Source organism: Schistocerca piceifrons, chromosome 2, assembly GCF_021461385.2.
Source record: "Schistocerca piceifrons isolate TAMUIC-IGC-003096 chromosome 2, iqSchPice1.1, whole genome shotgun sequence".
Taxonomy (NCBI): domain Eukaryota; kingdom Metazoa; phylum Arthropoda; class Insecta; order Orthoptera; family Acrididae; genus Schistocerca; species Schistocerca piceifrons.
The window spans coordinates 475,898,830-475,917,957 of record NC_060139.1 but is presented as its reverse complement, the minus strand read 5'-3'; the positions used below and the strand labels follow the sequence as shown (position 1 = coordinate 475,917,957).

The 19,128-nt window shown below is 40.4% G+C and overlaps 1 protein-coding gene across 1 annotated transcript in view; it reads left to right on the top strand.

Annotated features, from left to right (window-relative positions):
* Nucleotides 1–19,128, top strand: part of LOC124776202 (lysosomal acid glucosylceramidase-like) — a 133,189-nt gene that overhangs the window by 41,455 nt on the left and 72,606 nt on the right. Inside the window, exons 2-3 of the mRNA XM_047251036.1 lie at nucleotides 1,361–1,579; nucleotides 15,884–16,025. Of these exons, the coding sequence (XP_047106992.1) occupies nucleotides 1,361–1,579; nucleotides 15,884–16,025 (361 nt within the window). The remainder of the gene's footprint in view (nucleotides 1–1,360; nucleotides 1,580–15,883; nucleotides 16,026–19,128) is intronic.

Here is a 19,128-nt window from a genome sequence, read left to right as displayed (position 1 = left end):
GAGATTCACCCTTGAAAAGTTCGTAGGCAATTATTTGTTCAGGTCTTATGAGTGAAGGACGAGAATTTACTTTTACAAAATTTTGCAAGTGACACTGGTTTTGTAGAATGTTGGTTTTTCACAATTCAATCATTCTCCGTCATAACTGTTACCATTGATATTATCGGAATCATCTGTTCTGTCATCGGCGAATAATTTTCTTGTTTAACCAGTCAAAGGTATGATATCTTGCTGTCTCAAAAAGCTTCAGGATGGTTACGGGGAAACAGCTATCGAAAAATGCCACCCAGCACAGCCGACTACGGTTTTACCTGAAACACTCGAATGACAAGTGCTAGAAAGTAATCAAGGTAAAAACTTCCTTAAAGTTAAATATGGGTTTTAGTATGACGTTACTGGAGACAGGACTACTGTCTCTCCAAAATTCCTTACTCTAACTTCAACTGGAATCGGGGGATTTTTGATATAGGAGCCTGTGACGTAAACCTTATGATACAGTTACTGCCACGCTTTGTACACTGTTTATTTGCCCTCTGCTCTCCTTCAAATGACGACTCTCAGCTTAACTTGTACATGATAGACTACTCGTACTTCCACAAGTGCAGTTATTGAGCTTCCTTGCAGTGTCTTAATCGCAATGCTACACAGAATATTTTCAAAAGAAGGTGACGAGCTCAAACAGTTCAAGCACCATTGCGGTTGTCGTCTCCCTGTTCTGTTGTGCACAGTAGTTTGCGTGGTCACAGTGGTTGAATGTGGAAAATTTTAGCATAACTTTCATGACACTTTAGTATTGGTGTTCATGGTTAAATGTCACACTGAAGATTCGTGAGTTTACAAGATCATGGCACTAGTGTAACGTAAGTGAACATTCACGGTTTTAAGCATGAGTAGCCGAAGTTCTCCCATTTGCTGGTTCAGTCAATCCACAGTTTATTCACAAGTGTTTGACTCAGTTAATGCACATATGTGTATACTGTCAATCAGCGTATAAGTCAAAACGATTCACACCGCATCTCCACAATACAACATTTGACTGCCTCCCAGGTCGCATGCGATTTTATTCCTTACATATGAAACAGTAGTACGAAAAGCAGTAAATAGTAGTAAATCAACGTAATCATTAGCATCTCTGCTTCGCGAACTTGATTCCATGGGCATTTTCCTTCCCACGATTTTGATACTCCGCAGTTTGCAATATCTACCACAGTATAACACCAAAGGGAACATACCGAGTACACAACAGGTAGCTACCACTTTGCTTATGAGTGGTCAACGGCATGAAAAGTGCTAAAACAACTTACCCCATCTGTGGAGAGGAGCCTGGCCAGTGCGTGTGATTGTGTGTGGTCTGTTGCAGTGTCGCTCACGGCCGGTTCTGGCGTCAGGGTGGAAGGTAGCCAGCCGTGCGCGGCGCGCTGGTACAACTACTCGAGCTTCGTGTGCGTCTGCAACGCCACCTACTGCGACGCTTCGCCGCCCAGGCCAGCGCTCGCCGTCGGTGGCATCGCACACTACACCTCCTCTCGCTGTGGCCAGCGGCTGACACTGCGCTTGCACAACTTCACGGATGCAACCGGTGAGTACTGAGATGCGTTGCGAATGTGTCTCATGTATAGGGACGTTGGAGTACATTAGGTATCGATACTAATAGTGCGGGCACAAAATAACTTTACCGGCACCGGCACAGATGCTGCAGTAGTGGAGAGAACAGCATGCGGCCGGTTCTCGCTAGGAGCAGCCGTGCAGGAGAGTTAGAACCAGTGGCAGGATTTCGGTACACGTGACCTTTTTTGGGCCTTGCAGCAAAACACGGTTTTATCATGTGGAACCGTTTCCACACGGCGCGCCGTAGGTTCTTGCCATCGGTCATAGATAGTCTGAGCACAACTTCAGGTGTGTCCACAGCGGCTATGCGCATTCTCGGCGAAGAGCTGTAGCAGATGTGCTGGTCATGTGAATTATTTAGCATTCATTTTGAAGAAAAAACTGTGATTCTTTCCCGCCATACAGCCTGATATGTTCACTCGATAGAGGTCTGAATTTCTTTTCATTATTCATCACAGTTACAGTGGTGCACGAAATGAAGTAAATCACTGCACGAAATTTTAAGAGTTAGCAGAGCTAAAAACGCATTGCATAGACTTTTCATCTGGTACATTTTAGGCCATACATTGCTGCATAAGAAATGTTGCCAATATATTTAAATTATATTTGAAGTTGAGAGCAAAACAATACCCCCCTCCATTCTCAAGATTTTGGACTGCATATTTGTAAGATGGGTCACGTGTGGTGGGCCCATTACCCTCTCTTGTTTATCGGGAATCATTTAGTCATAGAACTCGACTTATTTCTTAAACAGTTAGAGATTCCGAAATAAGATTTTTATGCAAATGATACCACTCAAAGAGATATGTATGATTAATACTCGACAATATTTTATTCAACGGGATGTGAACGTGACTATAGGTTTTCTTCTGTTGAACAATGTACATTTCTTAACAGCTTTTAGTACCTCATCAAAGAATAATGCAGTAGCATGGGACACATTAATATTTACAATATTCTATGTTGGCTACTCAGCTTTAAAAGAAACCTGTTTGTTGTTATTGCTCAAGATATAATCGCTCTGTAATTACAATTTTCAACTATTTCAGTTTGCATTGAGACCTTTTCTTTATTTACAACCTTCTACAGTTTCCTTCCAAATTCCAGCTTACCCTTCTTCATTTATTTCTGGCTTACCACCTCCGATCTTGATATTCAAAAAAATGTTCAAATGTGTGTGAGATATTATGGGACTTAACTGCTAAGGTCATCAGTCCCTAAGCTTACACGCTACTTAACCTAAATTATCCTAAGGACAAACACACACACACCCATGCCCGAGGGAGGACTCGAACCTCCGCCGGAACCAGCCACACAGTCCATGACTGCAGCGCCCTAGACCGCTGGGATAATCCCGCGCGGCATTGATATTCATACAACTGCTTCTCTTTACTCCAAAAGTATTTCTAATTTTATTTTCCCGTCTACGACATCTATCTTTGCCAAGCATGCTTTCACATCCTTGTATTTATCCTTCGCAATTATTACATTGTCATTTTGCTCTTTCTGATAATCTCAGTTTTTAAACGTCTGTATTCCCTTTTGCCTATTTCATTTGCTGGTCATTTAAATTCAATACCTCATGCGTTATTGAAGGATTTCTACACTACCTTTTCCCACTTTCATTCTCTACTGCCTTAAATATTACAATCTCAAAACTACTCATTCATCTTCATCCCCGATTTTAGTCAATTGTTGCCTAAAGATCTATTTGAGATCCCCGATCACCTCTAGGTTCTTAACTTTTCCAAGGTCACATCTCTTTTATTTCCAACGAACGGCATATTTCGCTTTAAGTACAAGTTATTTGCTGCACTATTTATTTATTTACTCGTATTGGTACAATTTTCACGACAAGCTCGTTTCGGCGATTTGTCGTTATAAAGTGTAGGTCCTAGCTGGTATGACGTGGTTATATGGCGTTACAGAGAGTAAATGTCGATTTCTTTTTGTTATGATACGATCTTGTTATTTATATGATTATTTTTAATTGCGTGACCTTGTAGAGTTATTTTTTTACAGCTTTTCTGACAACTTCATCTCCAAGCCGTCAAAAATAGCTTTACGAGACCACACAGATTAAAACTAAGTGTAGTAAGCTTCCACGTACGCAATCTTTTTCACTGATTTGAAACGAAATGTCAGCGATGATTAAATTAGGTTCTTTGCAAAATGCTATCAGGTGGCTTCCCCATTAATTCGTTTCCCCGAGCCCACGTTCTCGTAATGTTTTTCCTTCTCTACATTTTCCCACTACCGAATTCCAGGCTCACATCGCATTTTAATTTTTGTCTATTACGTGAATAACTTCTTTTATCTCACTATAAAAGCTTTCACTCTCTTCATCATCTGTGGTGTTAGTAGGTATGTAAACTTATACTCCTGTGTTTGGTGTTGGCTCTGTGTGTGCCATGGGCTATGATAATATTAATGGCAGTTTAAAGATGGAGTACAGTTTTGTAGTACTGCTTTAGTGACTGTTTCAATAACTAACACTTGCAGAGTTGTTAAAGTACGTGGTCCTAATAAAGGAAATACTGAGAAGCAACTTTCAGGCATTTAGAATTAAAAAAAAAGCACCGCTTGAAAAGTATGTTGTATCATTACAGTAAAATTCATTTAGAGACTGTAAAGTGCAGCATTGGAAACTGTTATGTCAAAGCAAGCTGTTGTTCTGGAGTGATCGGTTTTCTAAATATTGTCTAGTTCCTGTCGCACTGTTTCGTTTTCTATACGGTCTGTTCTTGGGTTGCCTTTCGTTCATAGAAATTTCATTTCTGCATTTTGTGTTTTACCAAATGTTGTTTTTGTACGTAGGTACCCAGCATTATGTACTATGAAGAGGCGCTGGAAGAACTAGTTGTATAAAATTCTACTCTAATTTCTCGTCTTATCTTATTTTTAAATACATCATAAATGATGCCACATATATTTCCAAATCGTCAATTTTACATCTCGATTTTAATTACTGTAGAGGCAAATTTGACATCCTAAATAAATGAAGGACTACACTCATTTTAAGATTTTTGATGAGGCCGGACCTTTTTTCCCAGAAAGCCATCACTTACTCTTGATTTTAGAAACCTCAACGTCACGTTGTTTACAAAGCTGTCCAAGTGGTTCAGTGCTGTGAAAATTGTGAATTGCAAAAGCGCTCAAGGCAATACTGACTCTGCATCGCGTCTTAGAAGGCAATTTGAAAAAAGGTAAACCCACATTTATAACATTGTGGTTTCTGATAATGTTTGAAATTTTGAAGTAACGAAGGTGGTTTATAACTACTATAGAAACCAACGTAAACCATTTCCTGTGTTATTCGTCCTCCGCAAGGAGCGTAGAATAAAACTAAGCAGGGGAAATTCGGAAAAGAAATTGATGTTCGCGGATAATTAATAAAAACGTTAAGGTTTGTCAATTGCGATGGTATAAGTCTTGCAAATTGGAGGTTTGAATTCCTGTTGTCGTAGTGTCCTTGCACTTGCACATTTCGTAACCTGCGGAAAGCAGCGGACTGGTACTGCCAACCACAGTCGACTTCCGGTCCTACCTACACCTCTGTGCCTCATCACAGAGTGCATGCGCCTACAAGGTGCATACGGCAGCCAGAACAATACCACCACGAACAAATATAAACACCGAGGTCGCCACCATGTTCTCAACCCGGCATGAACAAAGATAAGCCGAGATAACTTAACTTTGTGTTTTGCCTTACGGCAGGTCTTGTCATGGAGGAAGCCTCGTCAGAGATCCACCGCATGAGCGTCTAGGGAAGTGATGCCAGTGGTGGGTTCCCGTTGCCTTCCACTGATGATGATGAAACTATAGCGGAGAAAATCTCCGACCCAGCCGTGAATCGAACCCGGGCCCCTTGGCATGACAGACCGCCGCGCTGACCACTCAGCTATCGGGGCGGACAGCCGAGATAAGATTGTTTTTTATTATGACTGTTACACCCTATCTGCCTCAGACTGGAATGCATACCGCAGAGACAGGCTGGACAGTGAAGGGGGAAGCGTGTTTATAGCGATAAAAAGTGCAATAGTATCGAAGGAAATTGACGGAGATCCGAAATGTGAAATAATTTGGGTGAAGGTCACGGTTAAAGCAGGCTCAAACATGGTAATTCGATGTCTCTATAGACCTCCTGGCTCAGAAGCTGTGGTGGCAGGGCACCTGAAGGAAAATTTGGAAAATATTTCGAGTAGATTTCCAGACCATGTTATAGTTCTGGGTGGAGATTTTAATTTTCCAGATATAGACTGGGAGACTCAAACGTTTATAATGGGTGGCAGGGACAAAGAATCCAGTGAAATTTTTTTAAGTGCATTATCTGAAAACTACCTTGAGCAGTTAAACAGATAACTTACTAGACCTTCTGGTGACAAACAGACCCGAACTATTTGAAACAGTTAACGCAGAACAGGGAATCAGCGATCATAAAGCGGTTACTGCATCGATGATTTCAGCCGGAAATATAAATATTAAAAAAGGTAGGAAGATTTTTCTGTTTATCAAAAGTGACAAAAAGTAGATTTCAGAGTTCTTGACAGCTCAACACAAAAATTTTGTCTCAAGTACAGATACTGCTGAGAATCAGTGGACGAAGTTCAAAACCATCGTACAATATGCATTAGATGAGTATGCGCCAAGCAAGATCGTAAGAGATGGAAAAGAGCCACCGTGGTATAACAACCGAGTTAGAAAACTGCTGCGGAAGCAAAGGGAACTTCACAGAAAACATAAACATAGCCAAAGCCTTGCAGACAAACAAAAATTACACGAAGCGAAATGTAGTGCGAGGAGGCCTATGCGAGAGGCGTTCAATGAATTCGAAAGTAAAGTTCTATGTACTGATCTGGCAGAAAATCCTAAGAAATTTTGGTCATATGTCAAAGCCGTAGGCGGATCAAAACAAAATGTCCAGACACTCTGTGACCAAACTGAAACAGACGATGACAGACTAAAGGCCGAAATACTAAATGTCTTTTTCCGAAGCTGTTTCGCAGAGGAAGACTGCACTGAATTTCTTCTCTAGACTGTCGCACAAATGAAAAAATGGTAGATATAGAAATAGATGACAGAAGGATAGAAAAACAATCAAAATCGCTCAAAAGCGGAAAGGCCGCTGGACCTGATGGCATACCAGTTCGATTTTACACAGAGAACGCGAAGGAACTTGCCCCCTTTCTTGCAGCGGTGTACCGTAGATCTCTAGAAGAGCGTAGCGTTCCAAAGGATTGGAAAAGGGCACAGATCATCCCCGTTTTCAAGAAGGGACGTCGAACAGATGTGCAGAATTATAGACCTATTTCTCTAACGTCGACCAGTTGTAGAATTTTGGAACTCGTATTATGTTCGAGTATAATGACTTTTTGAAGACTAGAAATCTACTCTGTAGGAATCAGCATGGGTTTCGAAAAAGACGATCGTGTGAAACAAAGCTCGCGCTATTCGTCCACGAGACTCAGAGGGCCATAGACACGGGTTCCCAGGTAGATGCCGTGTTTCTTGACTTCCGCAAGGCGTTTCATACAGTTCCCCACAGTCGTTTAATGAACAAAGTAAGAGCATATGGACTATCAGAGCAATTGTGTGATTGGACTGAGGAGTTTCTAGATAACAGAACTCAGCATGTCATTCTCAATGGAGAGAAGTCTTCCGAAATAAGAGTGCCGCAGGGGAGTGTCGTAGGACCGTTGCTATTCACAATACACATAAATGACCTTGTGGATAACATCGGAAGTTCACTGAGGCCTTTAGTGGATGATGCTGTAGTATATCGAGGGGTTGTAACAATGGAAAATTGTACTGAAATGCAGGAGGATCTGTAACGAATTGACGCATGGTGCAGGGAATAGGAATTGAATCTCAATGTAGACAAGCGTAATGTGCTGCGAATACATAGAAAGAAAGATCCTTTATCATTTAGCTACAATATAGCAGGTCAGCAACTGGAAGCAATTAATTCCATAAATTATCTGGGAGTAGGCATTAGGAGTGATTTAAAATGGAATGACCATATAAAATTAATCGTCGGTAAAGTAGATGCCAGACTGAGATTCATTGGAAGAATTTTATGGAAATGCAAACCGAAAGCAGAGGAAGTGGGTTACTGTACACTTGTTCGTCCACTGCTTGAATAATGCTCAGCAGTGTGGGATCCGCACCAGACAGGGTTGATAGAAGAAATAGAGAAGATCCAACAGAGAGCAAGACGCTTCGTTACAGGATCATTTAGTAATCGCGAAAGCGTTACGGAGATGATAGATATACTCCAGTGGCAGACTCTGCAGGGGAGACGCTCAGTAGCTCGGTACGGGCTTTTGTTGGAGTTTCGAGAACATACCTTCACCGAGGTGCCAAGCAGTATATTTGCTCCCTCCTACGTATATCTTGCGAAGAGACCACGAGGATAAAATCAGAGAGATTAGAGCCCACACAGAGGCATACCGACAATCTTTCTTTCCACGAACAATACGAGACTGGAATAGAAGGGAGAACCGATAGAGGTACTCAAAGTACTCTCCGCCACACACCATCAGGTGGGTTGCGGAGTGGGGATGTACATGTAGATGAAATGATAATGAGGACAACACAACACCCAGCCCCTGAGCGGAGAAAATCTCCGACCTAGCCGGGAATCGAACCCGGGCCTCTTGGCATGACAGTCCGCCGCGCTGACCACTCAGCTATGGGGGCGATAGCCGAGATAATATTGTTTTTTTATTATAATTGTCACACGCTATCTGCCTACAATGCGTTTTTTTAACTTTGAGAAAGTACTGTTCATCTCATACACTACCATATTTACTCTAGAGCAGCTAGGGCTTAAATTGTTCCTGGGTAGGAAAAACCAGAACTAGTGTGAGTTAATTGATACACAATATCTCACCTATGTTGATCAATTCTGTAGTCAAACTTACTCACGAACTTGCACATGCCAAGGAAGAACCTATGCGCATGCACATGAGTGCCAATAACAAAGTGCTTTCGCGAGAAGTATCCTCTTCCGAACGGCCCGTCCTACAAATGTTTGGGCCAGCCAATCAGGGGCTGGTACCCCATTAAACGCTACTCTAGCTTTTAATATAATTTTGGATTATCTGTGTCTTTTAAGAGCAATTAACCTTTCCATATGACTCAGGAGTTTGGTTTCCTTTGCCTATATGTCTCGAATTTAAGAAATAGTTTTTATATTCGGTAGGACATATACAATTTAAATGCAGGGCTGCTATTAGTTTTGGTGGACTCTGGTATTCCTTAGGCATGCACGGCCACCCAGACCGTTGCTTCCCTACTGCCATGCAATCAACGGCTGGGCCTGGCGCTATCCCATCCATCAGCTTTCCTTGGTTCACACTCCACCTGTCCATTCACAAAGAGCTACTGTTGCTCTTGAAATTCTCGGGCAGTTTGCCTGGCCGACAGTTTCCACTTTTGGCCCCACTTTCATATCATTTTTGAGTATAACCACAGTGGCTGACACTAAACTTGTTATCATTATAAATACGTGTTCCATTCCATTACACAATAACATTGTCGTTATGATGGAGACAACAAAGAACTTAAAGGATCAGTTAAACAGTATGGATAGTAGCTTGAAAAGAGGTTGTAGGGTTAATATCAATAGGAGTAAAACAAAATAGATGAATGACCTCAGACATTCAGGCTGAGTTAAACAAGGCCATGGGAGATCTTGACAGGTTAAGGAGGGAGAAGGGTAAAGAGAGGTGGGAAGTGTCAAGAGTCAACAGGAGGAACAGGCCAAGAACTTTGTCTGACACCTTCGAGGTGAATGTGGAAAATAGATTTGACCTGTTGCTTCAGTTAGAAGCTGGTGAGTCTCAAGCAGTTGCAGGTGTAGACAGGGCACAACAAACTTTCAGCAACAAATTGAAAAGTAAGAATGTAGGGAAATCAGTAAGGAGAAAGAAAGTGTTGTTGTTAGGTAGTTCCCATGGAAGATGTGCTGGCCAACTTTTGCAGGATGAACTGGGATCAGAATACCAGGTCACAAATTTTTTTAAACCTAGTGTTGGTCTGGAGCAGGTGAGAGAGGATTTAGGATCATATTGCAGAGATTTCACTAAGGAAGACACCGTGGTTATAGTGGGTGGAGCAGGTAATAGTATTGACAGAGATCCTGGGTACAGTATAGAGTGTGACCTGGCAAAGATTGAATTAGGATCGAAGCATACCAGTGTTGAGTTTGTACCTGTTCTTTGGCGCCATGACCGACCTCATTTGAACTCTTCAGTCAAGAGAGTTAATTTGGAGTTAGAACAGCTGCTAATGTCGGATGCAGGGTCAAACATTGGTGTGGTTCCTGTTGATTCTCACAATAAGTGTGATTATATTAGGCATGGCCTTCACATCAACAGAAGAGGGAAGGGTAAACTGGCTGGGAAAATAGCAGGAAAGTTAAAGGGAGGAGACACTGTCATGAGTGATAAAATACCAGAGGTTATAGGGTTCAGGAAAGACCCTTTTTAAGGGTAGGGAGGACACAAAGAAACCAAATTGTAAGAGAGGTTAGGACTGAGACAAACCTTCAGTTTGAGAAAGAAACCAAAAAACAATTCTAGCTTATTAGATCAGCATAAACAGCTATTGGTTAAGAATTTTCAACAGTCAGCAGATATTTCAACTCTAACCAATTTTAATTAAGTCAATGTGAAATGTCAGCTATCTTTACTGCATCAAAATATTCGAGGACTGCGAAATAAAATTAATGAATTAATTATCTGCATAGATGAATTAGAGCCCTCAAACCCAGCAGACACAATTGGCCTCCCTGAACATAATGTGACCACTGATATAGAACTTTTAAGTGTCACAGAGTTTAGGTTAGCATCTCAGTTTTGTAGAGTGGAAATGGAGAAAGCAGGAGTTGCCACATTCATCAGGAACTGTCACAAATTTAAGAACATAGACATTCATAAATTTTGCCTAGAACAGCATTTGGAAGCATGTGCAACAGAAGTAGAATTTCACAAAAAATTCATAATATTAAGTGTATATCAAACACCTGCAGGTAACTTTGATCTGTTCATAAACCACCTTGTAGCTGTACTGGCCCATTTAACAACCAAAAACAAAGAAATAGTGGTTGCTGGTGATTTCAGTGTAGATTTCCTTAAAGACTCTCCCAATAAGAACTTATTTGAGTTATTAACACTATCATTCAACTTAATTCCCACTGTAAAGCTCCCCACTAGGGTAACCAATTGCTCACAAACAGCCATTGACAATATCGTTATAGAAAAGTCCAATGAACAAAATTATTTAACAAAACAAATAGTCAATGGCCTCTATGACCATGACATGCAGTTTCTTCTGTTAAATATTAATACTGAACAGGATATAAAATCTGTTAAATCTGAGCTCAACAGGGTAATGAATAAGCCAAAAATTGATTATTTTAGGACACTCCTCAGAGACATTCACTGGACTGATGTTTGCAGTGCTGATGGCATGAATGAAAAATATTACATTTTTGCTAATAAAGCGCTTACCTTATTTGAACACTGTTTTCCCCCAAAACTAACCAAGGTTAGAGCATATTCTACAAAGAAGCCATGGATTACTCAAGGAATAGGCGTATTTTGTAAAACAAAAAGAAAACTATATCAGTCAATCCGAAACAGTTCTGATGTTGATGCTATAGCACATTACAAGAAATACTGCAAAATATTAAAGACTGTAATACGGACATCAAAGCAAGTATACTACAAGGAAAAGATAGTCATATCAGACAACAAAATAAAGACAATATGAGCTATAGTGAAGGAGGAGACTGGTAGAAACAGACATGAAGAGGGACAAATAGCATTAAAAGTAAATGATACATTGGTGCCAGATGTGTATAGTGTTGCAGAACTTTTTAACAAACATTTGATAACTGTTAGTGAAAAGATGGGGTTGTCAGGTTTTGTAGATGCTGTTATGGAATATCTCAGACCAGACAGTGAAGTAACTTCCATAATATGAATTTGACCCTCACTATCCCAGTATAAATATTGTCCATGATAAAATCATTAAAATCAAAAACATCTAGTGGGTATGATGAAATATCAACAAAGTTAATTAAAGAATGTGATTCTGAGTGAAGTAACATATTAAGCTATCAGTGTAACCTGTCGTTTATAAGTGGAACATTTCCTGAATTGGTGAAATATGCTGAAGTTAAGCCACTGTTTAAGAAAGGAGATAAAGAAACAGCATCAAATTTCTGTCCAATTTCACTTTTGCCAGCATTCTCAAAAATTTTAGAAACAGTAATGTACAATCAGCTTTATAACTATCTTATCTCAAATAACATACTGTCAAAGTCGCAGTTCGGATTTCTAAAGGGTTCTGATATTGAGAAGGCTATCTACACTTATAGTGAAAATGTGCTTAATTTATTAGACAAAAAATTGCAGGCAACTGGTATATTTTGTTATCTGTCAAAGACATTTGACTGTGTGAATAACAATATCCTTTTAAGTGAATTAGAATATTATGGTGTAACAGAAAATGCTGTAAAATGGTTCAAATCTTATATCTCTGGCATGAAACAAATGGTGTTATTAGGAAAGAGACATGTATTAAGCTATCAGGCATCATCCAGCTGGGAACAAATTACATGTGGGGTCCCACAAGGTTCCATTTTAGGGCCCCTACTTTTTCTTTTGTATATCAATGACTTTGTGTCGGTAACACTACGAGATACCAATTTCGTTTTGTTTGCCGATGATACAAACATTGCAATAAATAGCAAATCAAGTGAAGTCTTAGAAAGATCGCCTAATAAAATATTTGTGGACATTAATCACTGGTTCCTAGCCAATTCTTTGTCGCTAAACTTTGAAAAACACATTACATGCAGTTCATAACTTGTAAGGGGTGTCCCATGAGTATATGCCTAACATACAATGAGAAGCAGAGAGAAGAAGTGGACAGTGTTAAATTATTGGGATTACAGCTTGATAATAAATTCAACTGGGAGGAGCACACCATAGAACTGCTGAAGTGTCTTAACAAATCTCTATTTGCAATGCGAATTGTATCAGCCATAGGGGATATAAAAATGAAAAAGCTGGCATACTATGCTTACTTTCTTCCATAATGTCCTATGGGATTATTTCTTGGGGTAATTCATCAAGCCAAGATAAAGTTTTCTTGGCACAAAAACGTGCAGTAAGAGTTATATGCAGTGTGAACTCAAGAACATCCTGCAGAAGCCTGTTTAGGGAACTTGGGATACTAACTACTGCTTCCAAATACCTTTATTCCTTATTGATATTTGTCATTAAAAATATCTTTTTCAAACCAACTGCTCAATGCATGGAATCAATACCATAAATAAGAATAATATTCACAACGATTTAAAATCACTTACTCTTGTACAAAAAGGTGTGCATTATTCAGGAACACACATTTTCAATAACTTGCCAGCAGCCATAGAAAGCTTAACAACCAATGAAATTCAGTTTAAGAGAAGCCTAAAGGATTTATTGATGGCCAACTCCTTCTACTCCATTGGTGAATTTCAAAACTTCTGCACAGTTTTAGTGCAGTAATGTGTTCATTGTAAATAAGTGTGTGTGTGTGTTTATGTGTGTAAGTACAATCTAACTTCTGCACCATTTCAGCGCAGTAATGTGATCATTGTAAATAAGTATTATAGTAGTTCTATTACATGCTTATTACCTTATAAATAAAAAGACTTTTTTTTAATTTTAAATTCAGTGCATTAGTGTTTATAAAATGCTTCTTTCATATAGTTTTCATTAAAAAAATGGCGATCATTCCACTTGGGACCAGTGGAAGGTACATCAGTTTATTTGTTTCAGTTGTAAATATTTGTCATGTATTATTGTTTTTCTGACGTGTTCTACATCCTGGAGGACCTCCTCACTACAGATCAATTGGAATGAAAGTAAATCTAATCTCATCTAATCTAATATGATAATACTAGAGACATCAGATTAGTAAGTATGAATAGTAAACAAACTGACAATGGCAGAAACAAAAAGCATGTAAAATGCTGGCTTGCTACAGTAAGAAAATATTTTATGAACAGAAAAACATGTGAAACTTGTGAAATGTGGAGTTACAGAAGAATACTGAAGATTAGACTGGGTGCATTGGATGGCAAATGAAATAACACTGAATCGAATCAGGAAGAAGAAGTTGTGTGGCATGACTTGACTAATAGAAGGTATAGTGTTTACAGGACAAATCTTGAGTAATCAAGTTCAGTAATGGAGACACATACATATCGGGTAGTTACAATTAAAGTGCAGTTACTCACAGAGGACCAGTGTTGGCTATAATTACCATATGGCAACCAAACTTGGCAGTTATTCTAGAGCGTTAATGTAGAACCGATTTACGCCAAGGAAAAAATTGTTCCAATTTTGGCCAGCATGTGCTATTCTGGAGCTGTGACTGCAAGAATAATGTATAGAAATGTTTCCATTAGGAATGGGACGTCGGAAGGTCAAACAAGTGAGAAAAGGAAAATTTTGATTTTATTGTTGTCCGCTTCTTACACAATTATCTTAATGTGAGCATGGAAGATGTCGACGAGATACTGTACAGGGCCAGTATTGCACCTGGTGGCCAAAATTGGAACTTTTTTTCGGTTTAAATCGGTTCCACATTAGCTTATGTACACGTTTTAGTTCCGTACAATACGTACAGCCCACACTGGACCTCAGTTAATAGCTGTACTTTAATCATAACTTACTATGTAGGAATCAACATGGATTCCGGAAACAGCGATCGTGTGAGACCCAACTCGCCTTATTTGTTCATGAGACCCAGAAAATACTAGATACAGGCTCCCAGGTAGATGCTATTTTTCTTGACTTCCGGAAGGCGTTCGATACAGTTCCACACTGTCGCCTGATAAACAAAGTAAGAGCCTACGGAATATCAGACCAGCTGTGTGGCTGGATTGAAGATTTTTTAGCAAACAGAACACAGCATGTTGTTATCAATGGAGAGACGTCTACAGACGTTACAGTAACCTCTGGCGTGCCACAGGGGAGTGTTATGGGACCATTGCTTTTCACAATATATATAAATGACCTAGTAGATAGTGTCGGAAGTTCCATGCGGCTTTTCGCGGATGATGCTGTAGTATACAGAGAAGTTGCAGCATTAGAAAATTGTAGCGAAATGCAGGAAGATCTGCAGCGGATAGGCACTTGGTGCAGGGAGTGGCAACTGACCCTTAACATAGACAAATGTAATGTATTGCGAATACATAGAATGAAGGATCCTTTATTGTATGATTATATGATAGCGGAACAAACACTGGTAGCAGTTACTTCTGTAAAATATCTGGGAGTATGCGTGCGGAACGACTTGAAGTGGATGATCATATCAAATTAATTGTTGGTAAGGCGGGTACCAGGTTGAGATTCATTGGGAGAGTGCTTAGAAAATGTAGTCCATCAACAAAGGAGGTGGCTTACAAAACACTCGTTCGACCTATAATTGAGTATTGCTCATCAGTGTGGGATCCGTACCAGATCAGTTTGACGGAGGAGATAGAGAAGATCCAAAGAAGAGCAGCGCGTTTCGTCACAGGGTTATTTGGTAACCGTGTTAGCGTTACGGAGATGTTTAATAAACTCAAGTGGCAGACTCTGCAAGAGAGGCGTTCTGCATCGCGGTGTAGCTTGCTGTCCAGGTTTCGAGAGGGTGCGTTTCTGGATGAGGTATCGAATATATTGCTTCCCCCTACTTATACCTCCCGAGGAGATCACGAATGTAAAATTAGAGAGATTAGAGCGCGCACGGAGGCTTTCAGACAGTCGTTCTTCCCGCGAACCATACGCGACTGGAACAGGAAAGGGAGGTAATGACAGTGGCACGCAAAGTGCCCTCCGCCACACACCGTTGGGTGGCTTGCGGAGTATCAATGTAGATGTAGATGTATGTGTGTATGTGTGTGTGTGTGTGTGTGTGTGTGTGTGTGTGTGTGTGTGTGTGTGTGTGTGTTGGGTGGGGGGGAGGAAGGGAGTTTGTAAAAATTGTAGAGGGACGAAGAGCAGAGCTTGACTTCAGCGAACAGATTCAAAAAGGTGTTGCTTGCACTTGTTACACAGAGACGAAGAGGCTTAAACAGGCTAGACTAGCGCGAAAAGGAGTATCGAGCCAGTCTCCGGATGGAGACAACAAATCCGTACTGCTGATCATCCAGATAGAGATAACAAATCTTTACCGCTGATCACATGCAGCATGCCGGTCTTGCTGTAGTCCTGTTGTGTGGTTGCAGAGCTGCGGTCTGGAGCGGCGCGCCTACGGGTGGACACGAGCCAGCAGTTCCAGCAGATGCTGGGCTTTGGCGGCGGCATGACGGACTCCACAGCCTTCAACATCAGGGCGCTCAGCTCGACCACCCAGCAGCACCTGCTCAGGTAGGGCCAACCTCACTTAACAGGACTGCTCGTCTCGCATGTAACACACGCTGTGTGTCCCAGTTCCGTTAGGAGTGCTTGTGTGAGGTTCCAAACTGCAATGCCATCTCGTGGCGAGATGTGGCATTACGATCCTTGGAGTCTCGAAAACAAATGTGCGGAAGTCTACTGCAGCTGGCATCCTGGCCGCGAATGTAACAGTGAATCACTGATACCCGTCGGAAAATGGCAGTGGAGCACTGAGACAACATCAGGTTTTTTGAGTTCTCCAGCGTTTGAGGCCGAGGATTCGTCGAATGCAACACGAACACCGAGAGGCACGTTCCTGTGTACGAGATTTTGGCCAGCAAATGGACACACTTCTGGATTACCGGATCTGGCCCCAGCCGACTTCTGGTTGCTCCACAATTTGATGTTGGAAATGAAGCGATACCATTACGACGCAATTAAAGACTTCCAAGAACATTCTATTGCAGTACTAAATGCAACTCCAAAAAACGACCACAGTGACAGTTTCAAAACACTTTTAAAACGATCTCAGCTATGTTTTGACTCAAGGGGAGACTATCTTCAATAAATACGGCAATTTTGCAAAAATAATGCATAGCTTTTATTTTTCAGAGCCACAGTCCTAACGGAACTGTGACACACTGTGTTTTACGCAACAGCATACGCTCAGGTTCCAGTTAGAATGACAGAACAATCATATTTACACCAGCAATTAAAAGAAACATAGGTGTGCCGACGCAAATCATGGCACACTGTCGCTTCATCTCCATTTATTCACAGCGTAATACGTAAGAATCCATATTCTTATCTTAGCATTGATATATCTGTAAGGACAGGTGGAGATGCGGAACATAATAGTCACATCCCTCGCAGAACGTAAGGATAGTCTTACGACTTATTCAGTTCAGTCAAAATGGCAAACTCATTCATTGTACAAATATGGAACCGACATCGGCGTGATCTGAAAGAACTACACTATGATTTCATTTTAGTTTTATTTGCGGCGATAAATTATTAATACGTTACAGGGACAGTTTACGAAAATGCATTTTTTGACAACGTTACCGAATTTCCGACGTGTCGAAAACTTTTATGTTATTGAAGTTGAGTGTACACATCATGCAAACTAAATCTCATCACATTTTCATCTACTACAACTCGAACACTGTCAGAATTTCCTAATACGAGATAATTTCAGTAAAACGTGACGCTAAACGGTCCACTCTTACGTCACGTGCTAAGTGGCCGCCGTTTGGTCTCGTTACAAGAAACAGATGGTTAGGTTTACAAATTCTGATCCGGCTGCTTATTTCTAACAGAATAAAAAATATTTATTTGTTTTTATTATGATGAGAAAAGGTATCTTATTAAGAACGATACGAGAAACCGTATCTCGTTACTGCAGCTATTACATTGTTAAGAGCGATATTTGTGAGTAATATTTTCGTCTCGGCTGACCTCCTGGCTAACAGAACGACGAGGAATTTTTCCACTCGTAATTTTCAACGACCTTCCTTCTGACATTGTTTTGTACCACACAACAAATACTACTAACAACAAGTGAAATAATTCCTGAGAGCATAAAAAAGACATGAAGCAAAATCCTCCGTCAACTTCCCCTTCCACTGATTCCTTCGTACCTGTCAATCCTAAAGTAACTTTAAACAGATTATACGTTCGGCGTCTTTTGTAATCTGTAGCTTCACTTTTTCGTGGAGGTCTAAAATAGTCTGCCCTATGCAACCATTATTTTTTTCGGACACACATAATAGTTTAAGCTGGTACCTTTCATATGACAGTACTGTAGATAAGATGATTTCCTGTGAGTTTCTTCTCTTACCTCTAATAGACCAGGAAAATTGGGAATAATGGGGGAAAAAATTTATAAAGTTTTGAAACTTTGGGAAAACACTCTTCGGGGATAAGAAGTAGAAAACAGGAAAGTTCCCTTCCCTATCGGGGGAGCTTCCCTTTCCCCTACCCCCAATTGTAATTTATTTTACTTTTTCCAAACTTCAAGAAAAACGGTTCATTTACTACGACAGAAAATATTTCTGGTGAAATCTACTGAGAGATGGTCAAATGCATGTTTAAGCAAAGTTTATGAGTGCTAAAATTCGTAGGTAAAAGAAAGTGAATTTTCTTTTAAAACAGACGTTTATTTATGCAGAACAATTTTGCTTCATAGTCTTTTACTTTACATATATGCAACTTAAATTATTGGAATGAAAATCGTTTTTCGTGAGCATTACGAATTACTGTAAAACTAATCAACATTTACTTTTGTTGTAGTATATTTACAATCATATGTACAGCATGTTGACAGCGAAAATACCAGAATATCTATCAAACAAATAAATTCGTAAATATTTTTTTTACATAAAACAATCATCCAAATCTTCTGGCAAACCACTGCGAGGCACATTAGTCCAGCTTTGTCCACTTCAGTTTTTCCACATTGTTGTGCAATGTAGGTCAGCCTTCACTCTTCCGCACTTCCCTCCGCAGCCTTGAGTGCAGCCGCATGAAATCAGTAGCAGGCGGACGTTTCATGTGAATGGGGGAGAGGGACGAGTTTGATTCCCTCCAGCCTCAGTTTCTGGGATCCTAGCTGTTCCTCAGCCATTGCTGGACTTGTAGGTAAACTCGATAAGAATGGAGGCGTCGTGCATCAGTGGTGGGTGGCAAACGAGAGACTATGACAGCATTGTTTGTCTGACCCACAAGCACATTAAAACATTTAAATTGAATGGCTTTTAAGTTATCATCAAGACTCTCTACTATTTTTGTGTAGTGAGAGAGTATAAATTTCTCTCCTGCTTTTGCAATGGTATCAGGAGAGGAAGCAGGATCTTCGAATTCCTGTGGAATATTGTGAAGTTCTGAATACCGGTTGACTAAAGTGCTGTCGCAATCACTTACAGCATGAAGAAACAGTATTGAATTCTTGCATTCATGAACGAGTGAGGACTTACACGTCTCTTTAGAACTGTAACACCCTGTTGTGATGCTACCTTTACCTTTCTTCATCAGGTTTATGTCTCTGTCATCTGGAGCAAGAGCGATAAGTAGCACAAGGAGGTATACATCTTGA